At 32.2% G+C, this 23660-nt stretch overlaps 3 protein-coding genes across 4 annotated transcripts; all 3 read right to left on the minus strand.

Annotated features, from left to right (window-relative positions):
- Window positions 1-415: 415 nt before the first annotated feature.
- Window positions 416-9579, minus strand: LOC124926365. The gene is made up of 12 exons (XM_047466573.1): window positions 9360-9579; window positions 8752-8941; window positions 8589-8663; window positions 7613-7719; window positions 6671-6731; window positions 5913-5972; window positions 5749-5823; window positions 5107-5259; window positions 4872-4926; window positions 3837-3959; window positions 2069-2289; window positions 416-815 (listed from the first exon to the last, which is right to left on the minus strand). The coding sequence occupies exons 1-12, from the start codon at window positions 9389-9391 to the stop codon at window positions 792-794; spliced, it is 1176 nt and encodes a 391-aa protein (XP_047322529.1). The 5' UTR covers window positions 9392-9579; the 3' UTR covers window positions 416-791.
- A 1856-nt stretch (window positions 9580-11435) lies between these two features.
- Window positions 11436-12845, minus strand: LOC124926807 (protein PHLOEM PROTEIN 2-LIKE A10-like). Of its 2 annotated transcripts, none has more exons than XM_047467113.1 (2): window positions 12753-12845; window positions 11436-12645 (listed from the first exon to the last, which is right to left on the minus strand). In XM_047467113.1, the coding sequence occupies exon 2, from the start codon at window positions 12505-12507 to the stop codon at window positions 11464-11466; it is 1044 nt and encodes a 347-aa protein (XP_047323069.1). In that variant the 5' UTR covers window positions 12508-12645; window positions 12753-12845; the 3' UTR covers window positions 11436-11463. The 2 variants fall into 2 exon arrangements, with proteins under 2 accessions (XP_047323069.1, XP_047323067.1); XM_047467111.1 differs by having other exon boundaries at window positions 11436-12642; window positions 12753-12842.
- A 6528-nt stretch (window positions 12846-19373) lies between these two features.
- LOC124925490 lies at window positions 19374-22347 on the minus strand. Its single transcript, XM_047465503.1, has 3 exons — window positions 21609-22347; window positions 21018-21205; window positions 19374-20340 (listed from the first exon to the last, which is right to left on the minus strand). The coding sequence occupies exons 1-3, from the start codon at window positions 22243-22245 to the stop codon at window positions 19846-19848; spliced, it is 1320 nt and encodes a 439-aa protein (XP_047321459.1). The 5' UTR covers window positions 22246-22347; the 3' UTR covers window positions 19374-19845.
- Window positions 22348-23660: the final 1313 nt, after the last annotated feature.

Here is a 23660-nt window from a genome sequence, read left to right on the forward strand (position 1 = left end):
CATTGGATGTGGCTATTAGCCTGTGCCATTTCCCAAATCTTGATTGAATTATAGTTGTCCAAATCAAATCATTTTAGAGATTAGTCCAAAGCAAAACAAAAACATTGATGTGTCCTAATAACAATGTGATCTACTTTTTTGCTGGAAATGTAATGAAACCAAGTTCCTTCCCCTATTACCATATTTACTTTATTTTTAAACAGAGGAACTTAAGTACTGTCACCTTCCTTTAAAAATAAAAATAAAAAATTTGCAAAACAATCTCATAAATGATGATATGTTTGTCAAAAAGAACAATAATATATAAATTAATCTAGTTGATGATAAAAGAAGTACAATTTATTAATCACAGAAATGGAGTGTGTATCTATGAAGCACCTCTTGAGCAAGACAAGAAACAACTGAAAGATATTTGAAAACCAAATTAAGATTAGATTTTAATTATTAGTATGATAAACCAACAACAGAAACATTTGAGTGCAGATCTAACACAAACCACTAGTGGGAAAAGATTGAAAGAATGCTCCAGTCAAGTCTTTCAAAGTGTGGATACCCCATCTTATAACTGACCATTTACATAAACGCAACATATCTACAGTAACTTGAACCGCAGTTTAACCACAAGGAAGAGTAATACAACATGAATGCGCCAAAGAAAAAAAATCCCAGTATTTTCTTGATATTGTAACTTCATCTGGGTGATGATGGTTCCTTCCCTGGCTGTACTCAGCAAATCTGAAGTTCATTTTCAAATCCACAGAATGAGAACATGTTGGGATACCTGTTGTTACTTAAAGTTTTACGGGAGGACTTCCCTGCATTAATGGAACACAAGAACTCAAAGTTATTCCAAGCCTGGGACATAGATTAAATTTAATTCAGCAGAGATCTCTTTTATTTTTATTTTTTTTAGATCTCTGCAATTAGTTAAACGATTGTGGTTAGGGATGAAAATGGGATGGATCAAGGTGGAAAGTGGTCTTTCCTCCCCAGCCATAACTATAGGATTCGGAAAAACTAATTGGTTATATTGTAAACATTTGTAAATTATTACAAATATTATTTTTACACAAACTAAAAATTAATTCCAAAAGGTCACGGTTTTGATTCTCACTGAAAGCGCTTTGAATAGAAGTGAGAGACCCATAGCTGTGGGGTGTAATGCTAGTCTCCTTATTTTCAAAAAAAGAAATTAATTTTTAAAAAAAATATCTATAATCTAGAAACTTAAATATTAATATTACTATAAATAAACAAAACAAATAACATATAAATAATAGTATTGTTACATTAACAAATACATTGTTTTGTATTGGGGGCGGGACATGGTAAATAACATTCTCACCCCATCCCCGGTAAACTATCCATCAAACCAGGGGAAAAGCTGTTCGAATTGGTTCGGTTAGGTCATCATCGGGGCAGATTGAATTTGTTGTCCCTAATTGTGGTAACCAAAATATTGTTGCTTTTCAATTAAAATGTTCAAAGTGCAGTAGTAAAGCATACGAAGACGTAGATTTGATGTTTATAGGTGTTCATTTGATTCGAAATAATGACGGGAAAGTGATGTGTGTGTTAAGTAAGACAGGAGGAAGATATAACATATACCACATGATAAAATAGTTTTGATGTAATAGTTTCACTTCATAGAAGTTCATTTTGCTTCTTGAACTTGCATCAAAGATTAATTTTGCTTCCTCAACTTTAGTTGATTTGCTTTCTTTACTTCTAAAAGACGTTAATTATGGTTACTCTGTTAAGGTTATTAAATGATCTCTACACAATTTTGTAACTCTTTAATCTCAATTATTGGCTAAAATATTTGCTCTTCCTAAAATGCAAATTACCAAAAAGAATAATCTGAGTCATTTTTTAAGTCGAAGAAATAAACTTAGTAACCGCAAGTTGAGGAAACAAAACGAGCTAGATGCACGTTCAAGAAGTAAATTTTAAAATGAGCTTCTTTCCTAGTTTCACCCATATGAAGGTTCCTTTAGCATTAACATATGAAATAACTTGAGAGAAGGAAAACCACACTAGTTAACAATCACTGGATGAAAGATGATACCTTGAAAAGAAGATCATTTGCAATGTGCTCCCAAGGTAATGATATTGACATTAAGCAGCACTTGAGAGGAAGCATCTCATCATCTGAATTATTGGCTGCAGCTGCATAGGCCTGCTTTGCAGCCAGAGATGCAACTGCTGCTGCTTTCCTCACCATTCTACTGAAACCAGATCCTTTCTTGGAGTCAGGCGATGGAGGGCCATGATCCTGCTTGCTTTGATCTGACAATGAATAATCCAAAAGTTCAAAGAATCTCAGGCATGGTCCTTCAATTATTATATTTATTTTAAATAAGTTCATTTTCATTAAAAGGCACTGAGAAAACGACAAAAGAGACAGAAACAGCATCACAACAAAATCTCAAACATGCACATGTTTGCATCCATTTAGAGACGGATGACAAGTTTATTCCAAAGGCATCTCATGATTACAAGGCTAGCACCATCTATCATGCAACTCTTCCAGGGGCCCCAACTCGTTTTCTTTGGAAAGATGTGTGGAAAATTGAAATCCCTTCTAGGATATCTCATTTTGCTTGGGAAGCAATTCAGGGGGTCCTCACTATTGTTAAGCTTCAAAAGAAAGGGATGCACCTGGCTAGTAGGTGTTGTATTTGCGAGAGGAGTGAGGAAACCATCAATCACATCCTTCTCCATGTTCTAGCAAGAGACATGTGGGCCCTCTTGCAGAACTTGCTCAACATTCAATGGGATGTACCTCCCAAAGTTTCTGACTTTTGGGAGAAATGGATCAGCTTGGGCAAGAGCAATAATATTACGGACGACTGGAAGTCCATCCCCTCATCTGGTGGTGGACGATCTGGAAAGAAAGGAACAGAAGAACCTTCCAAGAGAGGAGTTTTGGCACCGAAATAATTAAAGGGTTTATACTCCATACGTTTGCTTCTATTTAGGATGAGAATTTTTTGACCTTATCGGCATCTAGCTCTTAGTTTTGTCTTTCGGCATCTAGCTCTTAGTTTTGTCTTTCGCTTTGTTTTGTTTTCTGATTTTTTTTTCCTTCCCCATTTGTAACCATTGAACGCACGCTTCTTGCGCTCTTATTTTTTTCTATGAAGACATTTTTAAAAAGAAAAAACAGAAACTCAAGCAGAAAATTAAATGACTGTCTATGGCTCTAAACCAAGTCCCTAATATCTCACAACGAGAAGGTTGTTAACATTTGACACCAAGGAAATTGTTCGTCAAACATGACAGTGATCTTTTCTTATTGTCAAAAATCTCATTTCCTTTGTGCGTGATCCTTCATAGGATAGGTTGAATAGATGCTTTCTCTATAAGCAATATCTTAGAAATATTTAATATTTTACTAGAGAAACTACCTGAAGATGCAATGGAGCAGAAAGTTTAACCATCTCTATCAACTTAATATTTGCTTGGCTGACCCATTAGATTCTCATTTTTTATTTTTTAAATGTTAAAGTTTGTGCTAATAAAGTTACCATGCAAGGTGGCTTCCTAATAATATAAACAGTATATATACCAAGTACTTATGCATGTTCTTAACGGTGTTCATTGAACAACTCAACTATTAAGTCATGAATTATCTCATTTGATTCAGATTATGTTGGCGAACTTTGTAGTATCTTTCCATGCTGAAAAATATGCACAATAAACCTGTCTAATTTATTTATTTTTGATAAGAACAGGCAGCATATTTGCATATTATCTTTTTTTGTTGTTGAAAAGAAAACATGATAAATAAAGAGATGGAAAGGAATGACATGTCAGTGGAGCAAAAACAATACCTATAACCCCAGAAACAGCAACTTCAACTTCCCCACGACCTCCAGGACCTCTCATATAAATCCTATCCGTTTTTCCTGAAGAATTACCAAGAGAAAGAAGACTTCCAAACCCGTGTCTCTCGGCTGAAATTGGGAAAAGAGGATTTGATGAGAGAACATTAAATGAACAATAAAACAAAGTACAGTGATAATTCAATAGAATATGTATATTCACGAAGTAGTGACTGAATTAAACATCAACAGGTTTATTTAAAAGCAGTGAACTTCGTGATTTATGACTATTGTATTGCTAGATTTCATTTTCGCAAGTAAAATTTTAACTTTCAACAAAAATAAGTAAGTTGAGGGGATTCAAGTTTTCAATGCAAAAAGTAGGCACATTAACTAGCTATAGGTTGTCTGAATTCAATATTAAACTAAACAGGCCAAATACTCTTCCTTTTAATTGACTTCGTTCAAACCATAATTAATTAGACATATCCCAAGTTTGTGCAACATCTGTCACCTCAACACCAAAATAACACTTAATTTGATCTAATACCAAAATTCAATGATAGCCTTGGCTAGCCTCCCAAGCGTAGAACAAAATCTTTGGAATGTACCATGTATTGTTGTTATTTTATCGGTGTTATATCAAATATAGGGGGGGGAAAATTAGATTTCAACACTAACTAAGAGATACCAAGTGAAAACTTCATTCTAGAGCTTACAATTTATTTCTATTTTGGTAATCAAGCAGTATAACTGGATCATTGAATACATCAACTTTATTACATTTCATAAATTCATTAATGGAAACTTCATTTCAGCATAGACACCTCTCCCAGAATGAGGTATGTTTACCAAACATTTGCCATCTAGCACAATCACCGACTTGATAAAATGTCATTAACTAGACAATTGGGTACTTGAACACTAACTACACTACATTCAGTAGTACGCTGGATAACATATAATCATCATTAAAAAATCAATGATCAACATGGAAAGTAAGATAAATTGCATGGATTTGTGAGTACTGGTTGTAAGAAATACCATCATATGCATCTCGAACCATTTGATAGCTGACAAATCCTGAAAACATAGTAAGCTGCAACCACAAACATTTTATATACAAATGAGATACTAACAAATAATACCTGTAATAAAATGATATGGAGAAGGAAACTTTGACATAATCTCAGAGGACAAAATTCAGATAAATTCTCGATCCTAGTAGGCTACATGCAAGATTAGTGATTTTGTGTACAGTAAATGGATGATATCCAACCTTAGAGTTCTTTGTCCTTGCAGAATTAGTGCTAGTTTCCAAAGAAGAAATATCACTAGAACTGGAACCCTGAACTCTATCCTCACTTGGAAATGATGCCCCTCCATCTGCATTTAACAGTACGCAGTAGCAGTGATCTGTTTCTGTCAAAACCTGAATAAAATAAATAGCATACAGCAAATGACATAATAAGCTGACCATTAACACATTAACATATTGGAAAAGCAATCAAGTAAATTCACAAAAAGGAGAACAATAAATTGGAAGGTTGTTATCAGACTAGCTAAGACGGGAATAGAACAATATGTAGGCTTCTTTTCTAGGCTAAATTATCGCACTGGCAACATATTACTGCTACACATCTGCTGATATCGCATTAGTTCTTGAATTTTTATGAAAAAAGATGAAAGTGAAATTCAAGAAATGATACACCCATAGATATATCTGTTCATGTTCTCGGAGAAAATAATTAGGCATCATACTAATTTAAGTCTTTAGCAGATAGGAGGTGAAGTTTCAACATATCAAAACGCTGGAAACTTCTTTATGAGAGGCCTTCAATGAGTATGATATAGCAGTATAGTTATGCATACGTGACCAAAAGCACTGTGTCGAAAAATATTAGTGTGGGAAAGTACACACCACTGCATCAAAAGTGGAATCGAAATCATCCACAGCAAAACATATATCTGGGTATGCAGGAGTCGTCTCTGATTCCTGAATGCAAAACCTTTATCATGTCAGTTGTAAGCTAAATATGTCAACAATCAAGCCAATGGTAAAGCCATTAGACAACAGAAACTTGCCTTTCTGGAGTCCAAATGAAAGTTGACTCGGCTGGGTGATGCATAAACAGTTTTTACAACCTGAAAAAAAAAAAGGATACTGGTCACACTTGGAAACAACAGTAGATATTACAAGAAAATTAATTGTTTAAGAAAAATGCAGGTAATTAATTAAAGAATTTTAAAACTGAATTTGGCATGAAATGAAAATGTTAAACAGGATTAAAGAATCAGAAATTTTAAAATAAAAACAGGGTGAGAAATCATACCCCGAGAGCTAAATATATCCCACGAAGTTATAACACAAGATACAAGGTGGCATATTTAATAACAAAGAGAAAAGGTATTAAAATAGAGTTTCAGTCAATAAAACTTCTGGGACCCCATCTAAGAGTAAAAGATCTTTAAAGTATCATTCCCCTTCACATATATGTCACATCTATAGCAGGTTATATATGCGGTGGAGTTTCTTTCATTAGTCATAGTAATTGAAGCAACTTTTCCTACTCTATCTACCAATCTATCTTTTCTCCCCCAACCCAAGGATCTCTCTATATCAGCTTTGTGCTTGAAAGATGATTCTGGCGGGAGATGTTCTGCAACTAATCCCTTTTGTTCCATTAAATACTTTAAATAAATTAATGTTTGGTTTCTGTAGGATATATAAAATATAACATGATGTTTTGTGGAAAATCACCTACATCATCAAGCAAACTTCTGACGGTGATATGTCATAATCTTGAACAACATGATTATAAGTAATCTCACGCGAAAGATACCTTATATATAGAGGATAATGGTGAATCACGTCCACCTTGATGATTTTTGAGCACCTCATGACTAGAAAAGGAACAATAGTATTTCCCGTTAATAAAGAAGGAAAATAATTTAGAGAAAACGGTATTGTGGAGCTACATTTTATAATGAATCCAAACCAATATATCAAAATGGGATCTGAATGACAAGATGCTTATTATATTATGATAAGCAGCTAAGTGGTAGTTCAAAACAACATCTGACAACAAATGCTACAATGCTAAAATCACAATGGAATTTTGGATGGATTCATTTACCAACTTAACAAAAGTTTATTTTGATTAAATCCTGAACATTCATGGATTGATTTGATCTAATTAGAATTTTGATACCCAAATTACAAGTTAGCGGGGATGATTTAACCTTTCATCTAAAGTTCAATATAAAAAATTCAAGATACAGTAATCCTCCATGCATCATCTTTCTAGAATTTAATACAACAAGCAGAAAACCCTAGAAATAGATTAGGAATAAATTATAAGACACAAAAATCTTCAAGCACCTTATAGACTCTCACAGTTATGAAGCTTTTCCTCACCAGACTTGCGGGAACAATAGAATGGGAACTAAATTTGTAACTTTGTCCTTGTTAAAGAATCACCATTTGGAAACACATTTTTTTGTCAAATATCTCATCTAGATGTGAATCAAAATGAGATCACATATGGAAACACAGCTTAGTGAGACACGTTACATATTAAGAAATTTATTGTGGTCTCTCATCTGAATTCGGATTCAGATTCAGAAATTGGAAGTTTTTTCAAAATGGGCTCCATGTCCTCTTCTTCATGGGTTTTAAAGATAAAATAACCCTGAGAGTAATGAATTGATCCATACCATACAAGTGATAAATTGACTAAGAAAGTAATAAAATGACCATTAGTGATCCATACAAAGGAAATTACCTGCAAATTGCAACTGTAACACTGAATGAGGTGTGAGCAATGAGGTTCAAGTAAAATGAACGCCTCCAGTCCACATGGATTTTATCCTCATCCACTAGACTATTCAACTGTAGAATAAGAACAAATAGTAAGCAGGATAGCGAAATAGGCTCTTACTTGAGGAGCATTTTTTATTTTAGACTAGAGTTGTTTTCGGAGGGAGTAGCACAACATCCCACCGCCATGACACCCACTTCAATCAAGGTTCTTTCAGTGGTAAGTTACCCGAGGAGCAATTTAATGTTTAATCTTTTCAACACAAACATTTAAACATGGCTCTGAGTACTCGTACTTGTACTTTTCAAATGATAAGCATTCAGATTTGGAGTCAGTGTCTCACCTACTCAAATAGTAGCATATTAATTGTTATTAGCTACAATCTTATCTAAGACCTAAGGTATTAGAGATTGTTATCTCAAATGGAAAAAAAAATATTGGCCTATCTTCAGTTGTTTGAGCTATCTTTAACAATCTGCTTAGGATCAATTAATTAACCTCAGGCAAGTTACATTTTCCAGACAAGCAATTTAAGGAAGAACATATTAGCACTGTCATAACATGCATTATTTAATAACTTCATAATACTTTGACTATTCATTGCTCTATTTGACATCTAAGAGTGTAGGCATTGAAGAAGAAACTTAGAAACTACTTTTTTAGAACATTTTTCCCCGGAGGAGACTAGCACAACATCCCACTGCCAAGACCCCCACTTCAATCAAGGTGTTCTTAGTGGAAATTGAACCTGTGACATCACCTATTAGCACTAATTCAATACTCTTACCACTTGTGTTGTATGGGTGGGTAAGAGAAACTTAGAAACATTATATTAAGGTTTGAAATGAATATGATATCCTTATGTTGCAAAGGCTTCAGTTAATATGATCTGCATAATTGAATGAACAAATGATGATATTAGTGCTCATGTTGTTTTTACCTTAACTGCCCACCTTCTGACAAAGTATGGATTGTTATCTTCTTGATTATCCTTGGGAGCATGTTCATGAATGTTCTGCAACAATAACTCAGTCAAGTACTTTTGTTATTGCAACATACCAATATCTTACTGCAAACGGTTACTAGCAATTAAAAGAGCATACCGACTTCTTGACAAAAAATATTAGATCATCATCCTGACGTCCCCTGGATTCCTTGCCAAGAATGAAGTACATATCCATGATATCATGCCAGAAGCGTGGATTTGTTTCAACATCCGAAGCATCTTCCTCACCGACATCAGTTTTCCCTAATGTTTTAGAATGCTTCTTCACCATAGTCAACAACTCATGCCTGTTGAAAACAATTTTAAGAATAAATTACATACTCTTTCCTCAACAGTTTTCCCCCTCAATCCTTCTAATAGGTTGTTTAAGCATTCTCTCAAAAGGTGAAAACTTGTTGATAATTTAACTACATAAATGGAAAAAACATCATAGACTCTACTAAACAGGTAAAGCAAACCATCCATGTCTATCTAACAATGAACAGATCAGAAATGTCAGATTGAGTTCCTACACATCAAAACCACAAACCAGCATAAGAGAAGTAGACAATGGAACATAAACGCAGGTTCTACATAGTGAGATTCCAGGATTCTATTGGCATATTAAAAAGATGACGATTTCTCTTCCATAGATGTTGTTCTTGAAGGAGGAAATCACGATTGACATGCAATTAATAGACATCCTGAAAGAAAGTAGCAGATTACCTAGTTGGGATGTCTCCTCCAGTGCCGAGCATGTCTACTTCTCAGACACTTCTCGTTCGATTTCAGCTCTCAATTTGATTCCTTTCCGTTACAAATTAAGATTGGAATTAAAGAAGACGATTAGGGTTTATCGTGGATGACAGTTCAAAGGATCGATGAATTGCGTTAGTAGAGAGATTGATAGAAACAGCGGTGTATCAAAGCAGTTGATTGTTAGGCGCTGACAGACACCTGTCATAATATTTGTGAAATTTGGCCATTATGTACATTTTTTTAATTAATTAGTTTTTATTCTCATTAATATTTTGAAAAATTAGATAACACATTGATATTATCAATTGAAATAAATTATTTTTTAATTTATTTACATTTCTTAGTACAATTATTTATTTATTATATTAAATAGTAGGAACTACTTTATCATTGTTTGGTGTAACAAAGGACATTTCCTACTGTCAGAAACATAGCTAAAGTAATCACAATTAAATTGTAATTTCAATTCCAATAAATAAATAAATATATATATATATATATATATATATATTCATAATTCTCAGAATCGCACAATAAGATCATCGAGATCTTGTTTATCCTATACACAAGTTTTGTGCATGAATGAAAACATCACCAGAAATCAATATTTACATTGTTACCGTTACTTCGAAAATATCGAATTCAATAATTAAATCAAATTCTCATCTTAAAGATTCAAATGAGCAAAGAAGATGTATGTACCAATATCAGGATACAGCTTTGTTGTCGATCGACAAATTGTAATTTGCGACAATCTCTTTAAATATGTTCATGGCCAGAATAAGACAGTTTCAAAGGCTAATAATACTATGCCCCACTTTATATTTTATTTGTCTCTCATCTATATTTTTTCTATGAGGAAGTCTGGTACATATTTTTTTCTAGGAGGAAGTTCAATGTAATTGAGTAACTTAAAATGGTTTGTTTGCTTCTTTTGTTTACAACCAAAATATTTATTTAAGTCCTGACATCTTATTCCTTAATGCATAACTCACTTTGATATAAAGAAATCAATGAGAGAAAATTAATTAATTCTCAAAATTGGAAGGATAAAAATAACCACATGATTGAGTCGACTACAGAGTTTAGATCTCTAATACGCTCGACCACATAGAGAGTTCACGTCCTAATTTATGTTTTTTAAAAACTTTTTATTAGTAGAAAATAGTTTAAACTTTATTTATTATTTTATTTTACCTTCACAATGTTTTAAATGAAAATTAAATTTGTAATTTTTTCTTTTATCCAAATATTTAAAAGAATAGCCAAGTAGTAATATGTAATTTGTAAATTTCGTGATGATGTACGAAATTTAAATGGCTGATTTTGAAATCTACCCATAAAGTATGAATATTTTGAATCTCACATTAATTTATGCATCATATTAAAATAAACTATTTCAAGTAAAATTAATTAATACCGTTAAATATTTAACACTCAAACCACTTGCATTTTTAATTATTTTATTTATCTTTAATTAATTATATTTTTTTATTAATAAATGAATTCTATTATTAATAAATGAATTCTATTATTAATTTATTGTTTGTTTACTCTTATTAACAATTAAATCATATTATTATTTTATTAACAATTAAATCATATTATTATTTTATTAACAATTAAATCATATTATTATTTTATTCTTATTAGATTCATGTTTAGATTATTATAGAAAGTTTTCTAGTGTAACACAATGTTAACTCAATAGAAACATTATTTTTTATACAAATTGGTGATGGAGAGTAAAACAAAATCTCCCAACTTCAAGATCTGTAATGAATAGTTCCAAGCCCTATCCCTTAAATATTTTAGTTTTGTATAGACTTGTTATAATATTATTATTGAACATGTGATACTATTATTATAATATGATTTTTTTTTTCAAGACATAGTTATATATAAGATAATCAATAAAAAAAACAATTTAAATGTAATGATGAGATAAATAAATATAAGACACAATAACAATTCCTCTTCTCTAATAAAACAAATTTTCAACATAAAATTCATTATTTCCTTCAATATATATATCTAACAAAATCCAATAATCAACTTTTTCATTTTTTTTCTAAATAGACATTAAAAGCCTAGTATTATTATTACCCAATGCATGCAAATACAAAGCAATACAAACAGTAACAATAACAGAAGATTTAGCATCCACAAATCTAACAACTTCTAACCCATTTTCAACCACTCTTCTCCTCAAACCGTCGTTTAACTTCCACGAAACGAACTCCAAAACCGACCTAACCGTTTCACTGGTAATCCGACCCATTAAATCAAACACAAATTCTTGATTAATCGGTTCTTTCGACTCAATAAATTTCACTGAATCGGACCTTGATGATGTTAACATGACTTGGTGAACCGTTTTCACTAGGGTTTCTACTGATCCTTTACAAATAGAAACGAGAAGATCCTTAACTTCGGTTTGATGTTTTGGATCGGTTATGGATGAAAACAATTCGTCGTAAACATTTATCGTCGTAGTTTTATCTAGATAAACAGCCACGGCCGAGCTAACGAATGTTTGGATGCAATCGAGGATAATCGGTCTACATTTCTCATTGCTAATGGCGAGATTTAGCCATTTGGGGAAATCTGATGAACTTGATTCCACGTTTAATAGTCCTTGAACCAAGTTCTTGGCAAAATTCCCCACTATTACAGATACAAAACCTGTTCCAGCAGTTGACATGATTTTATCCATAAACCGATCGGAGAGGCTCGAATTGTGTTCAGTCTCAATCGAGTCCTTCCTCTGGTAGAACTTAAGAAACCCTAGAGATACAGCTTCAGTAACTGTAGCTACAGATTCTGAGAATTCATTTGAATGAGCAATTTTGGATAATTGCTTCAAGCTTTTAGGGATTTCATCGGTATCAGATTGGAGAAACTGTTTCAGATCCCTAGACACGATACTAATTACATCGGAGGAATCGGAAATCGTTTCAGCTAATGAAATCAGAACCGAGAAAAGCTTGAACAGTTTCTTCCTCTTCTTTGTTACAGAGGGAAAATGATAGAGTTTATATGTAGTGTAGGTAGAAACACCTAATAAGGCCATAGCAACTATCCATTTCCTCTTTCTCAATAGATGAAGTTCCATTTTCACCTCCACAGATCAAATCAGTAGAGATTACTAGGAAATCCGAACTATTATGAGATTTAGATGCTAAAAAGTCATCGTAGTTCAAGAGAGAAAGCTTGCTTGCTGGTAATGAATCATGGCAAGGGTTTGAGTCTGCTGGTAATTAGAGAAGAAGTATGAAGAATCACTATCAAACAATGGATTACATTCAGTCGAAGATCTATATGAACAGTTAATAGAATATGAGAAATTGAAGAACGAACCTGTAAGCGATTGAGAAGACGGGGCGACGATGAAATGAAGATGACGAACGATGAGAGAGAACAGGGGAGAACCATTATGGGCATTATATATATGTAGAGAGAATTTTGATTGGATGAAAAATGAAAATCGGAAAGAATGTATTTTATATAGTATATAATAAATAAATAAATCAAATCATATCATATAAATAATAATCAAATGAGTTTGTTTTTATTTTTGGTTTGGTTAAAAAAAAACTCTTAATCTCTTTCAACTTCCCTTTCATACTTTTTATTAATTAATTTTATTTATTTTTTTAAATTATCATTAAAATTATATTTAAAGGAGATTTTATCTTTAACAATTTTAACTTATTATTTAGTGATATATAAATAAATAAATAAAATATCAATCTCATTAATTTAATTATCGAATTTCAACTAATTATAGTTTTGATTAACTAATTTTTTAAAAATTAGATAGTGAAAAGCATCGTTAGTTGAAACTAGCATTTAGTCCGTGCATTTGCACGAGTAATAATATAAAAAACCGTGAAAAAAATTACGGATAACATTTTTAATTTTATTTTTAACCGTTTTAAGTATATGGGTGGGTCAACCCACAATCCGACCCAAATATCCATTTACTCAACATCATTATATATTAGTTAGTTAAAAAGTTGAACTTATATTAATATTAAAACGTCCCGCGTTTATCAAATTTGGTGTTGAATTTAAAATATAAAATTTTAGTAGCCTAGTTGGTTAAAAAGTTGTACTTGTTTTGTTAGGTTGCAAGTTTGAAACATACCTCTAGCATTTTTAATTTTATTTTTAATCGTTTTAAATTTAAAGGCGGGTCAACCCACAATCCGACCCAAGTATCCAAATTAACCACAGTTCTCGACCCGACAATCCGGAATAATTAAAATGATAGTAATATAATAAATAAAAAAGTTTAAAACTCAACCAAAATTTGAAAACACTTAATATTGGTTTTTATTATTTTTTGTAATCATTAAAGATTTGAATTTATCAATTAAAATATCTCCTAGCTAGTTGTTTAATCGACTATTTTTATAAATTTTAAGTTTAAAATAAATTAAAAAAGACAGTAACTCAATAAAATAGTGTGTTTTTCTATCTAATATATATTTTTTTAATTTGAATAAAAATATCAAATAATCCAACATCAAACCACCTTTAGGGTTTGTGGACCATTGTATCATGTGCTTCATGGTCATCCCTATTTACACACAACAATAAAAGAGGTCTTAATATAATTAGGTTATGCATTTCTTGGAATTTACCACTCAATTTCTCAATAATTGAAAATAACTTTTCTTGGAATTTATTCCTCAATTTCCTCTCTTTTTCTTTTCTACAAGTACACTTTAAAGTAATAATTGACCAAAGAAATAACTATCCAAGCCCTTTACAAGAACAAAAACAAATGTTCATAAATTTACAAAACCACTACCAACCCAAAAAATGACAGAATTAAAAAAAAAAAAAATAGCACATCAAACACAATAATAAAACAAAATAAAATAACAAATATATCACATTTAATGACTAATAGAGTTAAATGCCTTAAGAGTGAAGTACAATAAAATCTATTAAGACGGCGAAGATTTAATACTCCCAAATTTCATTTTTTATTCTTATTATAAACGTTTTAATAAAATTTAAGCAATCATACTAATTTTCTCTATAGATTATATTATTACTTTAATATACAAAAATTAAAGATAATTCAGTGCTGCAATAAACAAATAATGATTGAAATTAAGGGTCAGAGCTCTTATATTATATAAATTACAACTAGACATTAAGAACTAGTTTATGTTTATTTTTTCATTAAAAATTCAGTATCACATATTTTTTTATTTTTAAATTATTTAATTACTCAATTATTATATTAATATATTTTCATTTTATTTTTATAAACTTTAAATACAAACAAAAATATATTATTGTAATTTAACCAATTATAAATCTAAATAACCTATTTTTTAATCAAATATTTTTCTAAAAAATTCAAATAAAAATATTAAAACAACCCAACATGAGATTTATTGACTAATTCTTATAAGTATGCGATCATAACTAATTAATTTGGAATAAAACTATATTAAAAAAATCAAATCTCATGAACTGAGTGTAAATAAAATCGAAGAATATTTGCTCTATTCTTAAAATATTTACTCGGTTATTTCGATGCTACCCATACAGGCAGTACCTGTATTCCACTCATAAAATGACACCTATACATAAAAGTGAAGCATCACCTTCCTTATTTGTTGATTATTTTTTCTTTGTACAAATGGCAGTGCCTTAATGGATACAGGCACTACCTGTATAGGTAGCATAAAACTAACCAGATTCTAAATAACTAAATAGAAATAATGTCTTTTATGAAAGTATTGTGGTCTTTCAATACAAATTAATGTATCTATTATATTATAATAAAAATATATTTCTCATTTGAAAGTTAGATATTTGCAAGTTCTAACTTCCATTTCTAATGTGACAAATAAATTAAAGAAGCGTTTGAAAGTTTGGTAACAGAAAGTGATAGGTTTTAATAATAGTAGATATTTTAAATAATAATAAAAGTTTTAATTAGTCTGAACGAAAGTTTGGTGGGTCCTCTTGTCAAACCCATACAAAAATAAATTAAAGTCATTCATTTTTTTAAAATTTTAAATCAAAGTGTGATAAATGTAGTATTAATTAATTAAATGATAACATTATTTTGGTGCGTGTTTGTTGATTAGTACTGCCGGCCTGAGCTATTAACTTCCCCGTTTTATATTTTATTTTTAAATATTATACAAATTAAATTAAGATATTAACAATTTTGTTTTATACTTGTAACAATTATAACAATATTTTAAATAAAGAAATAGTGATAGTCCTTATTTCACATTTATGTAAAATCAAAGTCCATGTATGTCTCTTTATCTTTTCTCTCTCTAAATATATATTATAGAGCTAGTTTGATTTTTTTAATTTTTTTTTTTTTTTGAATGTTTATCAATAAAAAATACTTTTATTTTTTCTCTCTTTACATTGAATGATAAATTAATTTTAAATAATTAAATAAAATAATAATTTTAGTATTTTGATAGATAAAAAGAGTAATTAAATGAATGAAGTAATGGTTAGATTGTAACCATTGAAAGTCATCTGTTCGAGAATTCTCAACGTGCCTTCTTACATAGAGGGGTAAAATGGTAATATTTTAAAAATACTTTTCTTTTAGTATTTTTCCCTCTATATAAAGTGTAAATGAGAATTACCGTAATAGAGGACCTGAGTTGGGGTTTTAGGTAAAAGAATTTACAAAACCCAAAGATCAAACAAGGCCATATGTATTGTTTATTTGATTATATATATTATATTTAGGAAAAAAAAAGGCTCATTTCCGTATTATATATTATTATTTAGGGTTGGATTTACCGAAAATTTAATTATGGAGGTTTGGTTTTATCCTTGGGCTGGGTCTGTCCTAGCCCGTCTCTCTGGTTTGCCCTAAGGCCCTGGTATTATTATCTCGACAAGATCTTCCTGTTTCTTTATAAAGTATTTGATATTATTTTTACTCTTTTATTCTCAACATCTTATTTTTCTTATATATAATATTATTAATACAGTTAAATATTATCATTTTAATCATTAAAAGGATTAATTATTAATTTTCTTATGAATTTTAATTACAATTAACCTTATCTATATACATTTAAATTGCATTCTTTCACTAAATGACTGCATTAAATTATTAATTAATATTTATATATAATTATTTTTCACACAATGAAACAAATTAGCAAATAATTACTAGTTGTGACTTGTGAGTGGTAAATGTTTATGTATAATTATATAAGTTAAGATGTAAAAATTTATTAAAAAAAATAGAAAACCATAATTGGACAACTCTTCAGAACTTGGGTTAAATAGGCCACTTTTTCAGCATAAACTCACTACTGTAATTTATGATGATTTTATTTTCCCCAGCTTTTAAAATGTTCTAAAATTATTTTTCGAGCTCTAACTGAGAGAGATCTATTGTTGACAATGACAAAAGGAAACCGACCGATGAGCCACACAAAGAGTCGACAAACCAAAAAGTGATTGAATCGCTAGAAGAAATCAAAGAATCTGTTAGGGTCTAAAATCAAGGCCTCGGTCCTAGAATAAATTCCAGCAACGTTCCCCGGCACCCGGTCTCGGTCCTAGTATGCACATGGGCCAGATTTCTGTTTTGTTGTATTATTATTTTGTTTTGCTTTCTTTTTCTACTTTAAAAACTGAATTCTGTTATTTTCTAGTTATTGTTGTAACCGAATATTTTGAGGCAAGACATCACCTATATAAGACTGATTTTTCTTCCCCAAGGACCCATGAATAGAATGATGAAGATATGACTTCGCCCCTATTCGTCTATTATTATTATTATGGACTGTTTGGTATATACCAACAGTAATTCTCTTCGCACCCTTGATTCTTCTATCTCTTCCCCCCAAATTCTCTATCGAAACCCTTCCGCTGCCCTTTGATTGTAGAATTTCACCGGTCTTATAGATCAAGAACGTGATTCTTGAACCCAAAACACTTCTTACGAAACAAGTCGTAACATTCTTGGTATCAGAGCAAGACGATTCTCAAATGAAAGAAACCAGATAGCAGCAAAGATGGATGATCTTAAGACTCTACTCGAAGGACTGACCCAACAAAATGCCTCCATGAATGCTGCCCTGCAACAAAATATGACCGAACAGGCTGCCTTGCACAATGTTTTTCAGCAAAATATGGACAGAAGGTATGCTGCTGGAAAAAGCTTGACAGCCATTGAAAAAGGTGCGTTTAATAATGGTCAAGATCCCGGCACCCGACCCTATAATATTGTTTCTTGCTACCTTCCTCCAACTCGGCTCACAAATGTTAGTATTCCTGAATTTGATGGGACTGATTTGGAGGGCTGGCTCTTATTTGCCGAGCAAATCTTTAGGGAGAGCAAGACGAATGATGTCACAAAGCTGGACATTGTCCGCACTCACTTCTCAAAAGAGGCAAGAATGTGGCATGAATCATATTTACGGAATCGCAACCATATGAAAGCATTGACGTGGCATAAATTCAAGAAAGATCTTTTGCTGCGATTTGGTCGCAGGCCCTTGTACAATGCCAAACCGCCGCTGCTGCCCAAACCATGCATTGTTAACACGGTCTGGCCGAGCACAAAATGGGAGCCCAATCATAGGTGCAAATCCAGATTGTTCATGGCCCCGCCTAATCATTAAGAAGTCCAAGAAAACGTTCAAGAACCCGTCCAAGAATCAGATTTTTATGATCCACCTTTGGTGCTTGAGACAAGGGACGAACGTGTCATTATCTTGCACACTTTCTCGGTCCAGCAAGGTGCCCCTCGGTCGCGGGTCAACATAATACAAGGCAGCCAGCTAGAAAAGGCATTGGAAAATCATAATGTTGCTGCCACGGTACAAATAAAGAGTAAGAACGAATGCCAAAGTGTTTCACTTGTTTTGGAAGACGCTCCTAAAAATTTCAAAAAAATAATCAAAGGGCTCACCCAGCAACCCAACAACCGAACAGCAGCCAGGAAGGTAGTCGGAAGACATGGCTATGTTGTTGCGCATGTGTTGCTGGTCTGGATAAAGGACTGGGCTTGGTATTTGAAGACATTCTAGAGTATGCCCGGAAGAAAAATGGCCCTTTTGCTGCACTTGGCGTGCTGGGCCGAATGAAGGACTGATCGTGGAGCAGTAAGACCGAAGGCTTCTAAGAAATACGGTCTAAGACTCCAACACTTGCTGGACTTGCTGAAGTCCGACCGAATTCTTTGAAATATTCAGCATGCGCATTAGAGGCTCGGTAGACTCGGCAGACCACGGTCTTTTTCGTCGAGGGCGACGAATTTTGAAGGGGGAGATAATGTTAGGGTCTAAAATCAAGGCCTCGGTCCTAGAATAAATTCCAGCAACGTTCCCCGACACCCGGTCTCGGTCCTAGTGTGCACATGGGCCAAATTTCTGTTTTGTTGTATTATTATTTTGTTTTGCTTTCTTTTTCTACTTTAAAAACTGAATTCTGTTATTTTTTAGTTATTGTTGTAACCGAATATTTTGAGGCAAGACATCACCTATATAAGGCTGATCTTTCTTCCCCAAGGACCCATGAATGGAATAATGAAGATATGAACTTCTGCCCTATTCATCTATTATTATTTACTATGGACTGTTTGGTATAGACCAACAGTAATTCTCTTCGCACCCTTGATTCTTCTATCTCTTCCCCCCAAATTCTCTATCGAAACCCTTCCGCTGCCCTTTGATTATAGAATTTCACCGGTCTTATAGATCAAGAACGTGATTTTTGAACCCAAAACACTTCTTACGAAACAAGTCGTAACAGAATCTTTAAACTAGGTGCATAAGCCGAAAAAACAACAACAAACCTACACTTTATTATTACTAAACCACAACAAATTAAAAGAACTCAACCAAATCCAACATCAATATCCCTAACCCACAAAGAGAAAACAAGAAACGACTCCAAATCATTCCATATCATCAAACATATACTTGTAAAGACTTATTTATAAGAAAAACAAGCTCATAAAAGAGGTAAAGCCTAAAATGGGGTAAAGAAAGGGCTTTGTTTAAGCCTTTCCATTTGAATCAAAAGTCAAAGGAATACCAAACTTGATCTTTACATGCACATCCAAATTAAATATATGAATGGGGAACAATAAATTATTATCAATGCCTATAATCTGCTATTTTACAGCAGCAAAAGAAGAAGAAGAAAGAAATAGAAACCAAAAACCCTTCTATCAACTTTCACAATGTACTCATGTATTTGACAAACATCACTTACAATTGCAAAGTGGAGGTGAATGCCTGATCCAAGCCGAGATTCTTAACCTCCAAAATTCAGTCCAAATCCAGTCAGAAGATCAATCCGATAAAACTATACATTCGAAAGAACCAGAACTTTTCGCCTCAAGAGCTTATCTTGTTGGAGGAAAGCATGGTTTTGGACTCTAGCCACTTTTTGAGATAGTATTTTCACTTATACATCTCAAAAACTATTTGATAACCACCTTAGATTTCACCGGAATAAAACAGTCATCGTTGTCTTCTAGATCGCTGAATGATATATCTTCTTCATTTCCCATAAGAACTGTAGTTCTCGTGTATCCATCTAACTCAGGATTATCGTTGAGCCAATCGTCATCCTCATCATCTTCATCGTATTTATGAAGAATTGGTAACTTAAAAGATGAACCAACAGCTAAATCCTTGTCTTCAATTACAGCCTTGTCAATTATCTGCAACTCAGAATCTACAATACGTTGATTCCCAGTCCCAAAATCTGTAGCAAGAGGGTCTAGACCGGAAATAAGGGGTAATCTATTTCCATGAGACTCGTTTTCATCCTCATCTGTTGAGTGGTCAATACACCCATTCCATGATGACCTGGCATTGCTTTCTCCATGACTACTACTACTACGAAATCGTTCTGTTTCTTGTTTTGTTCGTTTTTGTAGCTCTCGCATCCACATAGTTCTTGCCGTCACAAGCTGCAAGAAGTTGAAAATAGTATCTGACAATCTTGCATTTGCTAATTGAACCAATGTAAGAAGTACCATGCGAATAAATTATAAAGATCATAAAGTGAAAGTAATTCTATTATGAAAGGAGTATTAAGGGGCGTTTGATAAAACTGAAAATTAAGTGCACAATGTTGAATACTTAATTTTAAGTGCCAAATGAGCTGAGTTAAATGCTGAATAAACCAAAATGAAGATATCTAAATTTGATGTATTTACTATGTAAGTTGGTTTAATAAAATGTGGAACTAATGTCGGGAAAATATTTAAAAAACTATTTGACCTTAATAATATGGTTTTGATTTCCGCGATCTAAATCAAGATGATTAGTTTTCACGGTTAAAGTTATCTTTGGACCAAGTCATTAAGTCCGATTTTATAGTTTTATTTGATCTGAATTTGAATAAGAGTGATTAAGAATGAACTTAATTCAAATAAGCACTTCATCATTTAGACTAAGTACTGCCCAAGTCAAACCAAATATTCACAAACACCCGCATGAAGTGAATGAAATTTGACTCGGGATGGAAATGAGGAATCACCCATAGAATAGAAGTGACAAAGTTAAGAAACCAGTGTGATGTCTCCATTTTAATTCCTCAGATGATCATCAAACAAAACAGTCATGTAGCAGTACAAGAATTTACCTGTGCAGTAGACAAGGCTTCCGCATCTTGTCTACTTAGTCTTGAATTGAGAAGAACAAAATAGACCATCCAAAAGTAACTCTCGTTCATGTGAGCGGGACATAGTTCAATTTTGAGAGCAGTTAATCTAGGAGCGTAATGTTGAATAGCCAAAACATGCTTGTATTGAGCATCAGACAAATCAAAATCTGCAAGGTAATCAAATAATGAAAGTTAATACAGAAGACATCTAGAGTTAATGTATTAACTTGTTGATGTTTTCAAGGTAAGAACAAAGGCTATATTATATAGAAGCAAACATCCCAATTTATGAAGATAAATGGAACAAAATATTACACTCCAAAGTTATTGTTCCTAGGCTCTATATGGGAAACAGAAAGATAGCAAAGGGGAAAGAAGTGCTAATAAAAGTCAGGGTAATCGATCTTTCACAATGTGGTTCAACATTTCTATCGATATGTTTAAGCCGAAAAGCCTACAGAGAACTGTCAACACTGTGTAAAAAATCAAACCAAATTGCACATTTAATTCATAGATCTCTCTATAAACACAACCAAGTATTCTATTTTCCAGAATTATGTTTCCACTTACCATCATTGTCATCTTCTTCTTCTTCCAAAGGAAAATCCAACCATGTCTCAGGATGATGAGCAATGTTAATTGCAAAAGCCAAAACCTCTTCAGTAACCCCAACAACATCGTCAAGTTGATCCTCTTCAAAATAGAAATAATTAGAATCGGCTTCATCAGTTGTTGATATATTAGACTGCAAACCCCCCAACCCATCTTGACAAGGCACAAGATTTTCTGAAATTCCAGAAGATTCCAACAATTCTTCCGACGAATCATATCCTGAATTGAGGAGATCGGGTTCCCCCCGCCAAGTCCGATTATTACCAAACGGAGGTGGGGGTGGCGGAGGAGGAGGAGGAGGAGCGAGAAAAGAGGCGACGCCCAACAGTTGACGAGTTAGGGATTCTCTTAATTCCGTGAAATCTTCCTTGACACCTCGTCCGATTCGATCATCATCATCATCATAATTTTCTACAACTTCATGTTCATTTGATCTGACTTCCGATTGCGGTGGTTCAGGGTTTGGTAAATCAACATTTTCAACATCGTCTTCTTTATCTTTATCTTTATCTTCTTCTTTTTCACATCCTTCTTCTTCTTCATTGTCGTCGTCAATTCGCAGAGAGTCGACAATAGAGCGAGCTAGCCATGACATCGTTTTTCAGGATCTTTGGGAAAAAATTGGATCAAAGTTGGAAGTCGATTTTGACTCTATATACGGTGTCTCCTCCTCTGTAACTACTCGATTGATTGATTGATTCATTCATTCATTCATAATGCTGTTTTTCTTTCATTTTTTTCTTTTTGTTTTTTATCTTACTAACGTCTACTTACATTGGGCCTCTTTCATGGGCCTGAGAGATAACAATTATTGATATTTTTTATACCTAAAGTTTTGTAAGTATGATACAAGTACTATAATTATGGTAGATTAAAAACATGAGAGATGAGATAGACACAATCTGATGTGCTTGTCACTTGTAAAAGATTGTAAAGGAAAGAAATAAAAAAAGAAAAATCGAAAAATAATTAAATTAAATAAAATAAAGATAATGTTTAGGACAATAATTTCTCAAAAATGGCCATATTCCCGAACATTGCCATTCTTTTTAACGTATTATTATTTTTCTTTAAACATGACTTTTTTTTATTTGTATTTCATGCACATATATTAAAGCACATCAGATTCGTAGTCTTACTTTCGTTATATTTTTATTACTTAAATAATTTCTCATATATATAATATCATATAAATAATTATTTTTATTTTAAGAATTTTTCATAATGTATCAATGAATATTAGAAATTTATTTCATTTTCAAAATAGATTTGAGGTTCAACTCTAAGAATATATATATATATATTTTTATCTGTAATCTTAGTTGATTTATTTTATTCTCTAAAATTATTTGATGATAATTTAATTATAGAAATATAATTTTTGAAAATCAAATCAAAATATAATTATATTTTAATATTATTCGGTATAAACGGTATAATATTAAAACCGTACCGAAATCGCGGTATACCATTAATATTCGGTATGTTACTTATATTATGTCGAGATTTCGGTATATTGAAATAACAGTATAATAATATTTTTTTATATACCGAAACTTCCGATACAAGTATACCGTATAGACACCTAATGTACTCGAACTAAGTATTTTCAGCGAATAATCACACCTATTTTTGCCCGAACTAAGTATCTTCAGCGAATAATCACACCTATTTTTGCCCACTAATATATTTAATATTCATTTAAAATGTTTTCTATAGAATCAAAGGTTTTTTTCTAACCCACTTTCATTTTTCATCTATAAACTTACAAAAACCTTTCTCAAAGTCTTTGTTGTACAAATTTTCAAAACATTGAATCAATACTTAGAGATGATCACAAACTTGTTTTTAAAGTTGAGTTACACTAAATTCAAGACATATTCAAAATTCATCCCAACTGTATTCACAAACGAGAAATTCAGCTCCAACTGAAGAAAAGGTGTTTCCAAAAATTGTAAATGACCATTGGATTGGTCATGATTGGCTATAGATTTACTCAATACCATTTAT

The sequence above is a fragment of the Impatiens glandulifera genome, chromosome 2, assembly GCF_907164915.1.
Source record: "Impatiens glandulifera chromosome 2, dImpGla2.1, whole genome shotgun sequence".
NCBI classification, from domain to species: domain Eukaryota; kingdom Viridiplantae; phylum Streptophyta; class Magnoliopsida; order Ericales; family Balsaminaceae; genus Impatiens; species Impatiens glandulifera.

Bases quoted from the DNA above. Each gene is read 5' to 3' on its own strand.
- LOC124926365 (XM_047466573.1), bottom strand. From the start codon at position 9,391: ATGCTCGGCACTGGAGGAGACATCCCAACTAG. The intron at 8,942-9,359 runs GTAATCTGCTAC...TGTTTTCAACAG, and splicing joins GGAGGAGACATCCCAACTAG to GCATGAGTTGTTGACTATGG. The intron at 7,720-8,588 runs GTAAAAACAACA...CTTATTCTACAG, and splicing joins TCAGAAGGTGGGCAGTTAAG to TTGAATAGTCTAGTGGATGA.
- LOC124926807 (XM_047467113.1), bottom strand. From the start codon at position 12,507: ATGGAACTTCATCTATTGAGAAAGAGGAAATGGATAGTTGCTATGGCC.
- LOC124925490 (XM_047465503.1), bottom strand. From the start codon at position 22,245: ATGTCATGGCTAGCTCGCTCTATTGTCGACTCTCTGCGAATTGACGAC. The intron at 21,206-21,608 runs GTAAGTGGAAAC...ATTACCTTGCAG, and splicing joins AGAAGAAGATGACAATGATG to ATTTTGATTTGTCTGATGCT. The intron at 20,341-21,017 runs GTAAATTCTTGT...AACTTCTTGCAG, and splicing joins AAGCCTTGTCTACTGCACAG to CTTGTGACGGCAAGAACTAT.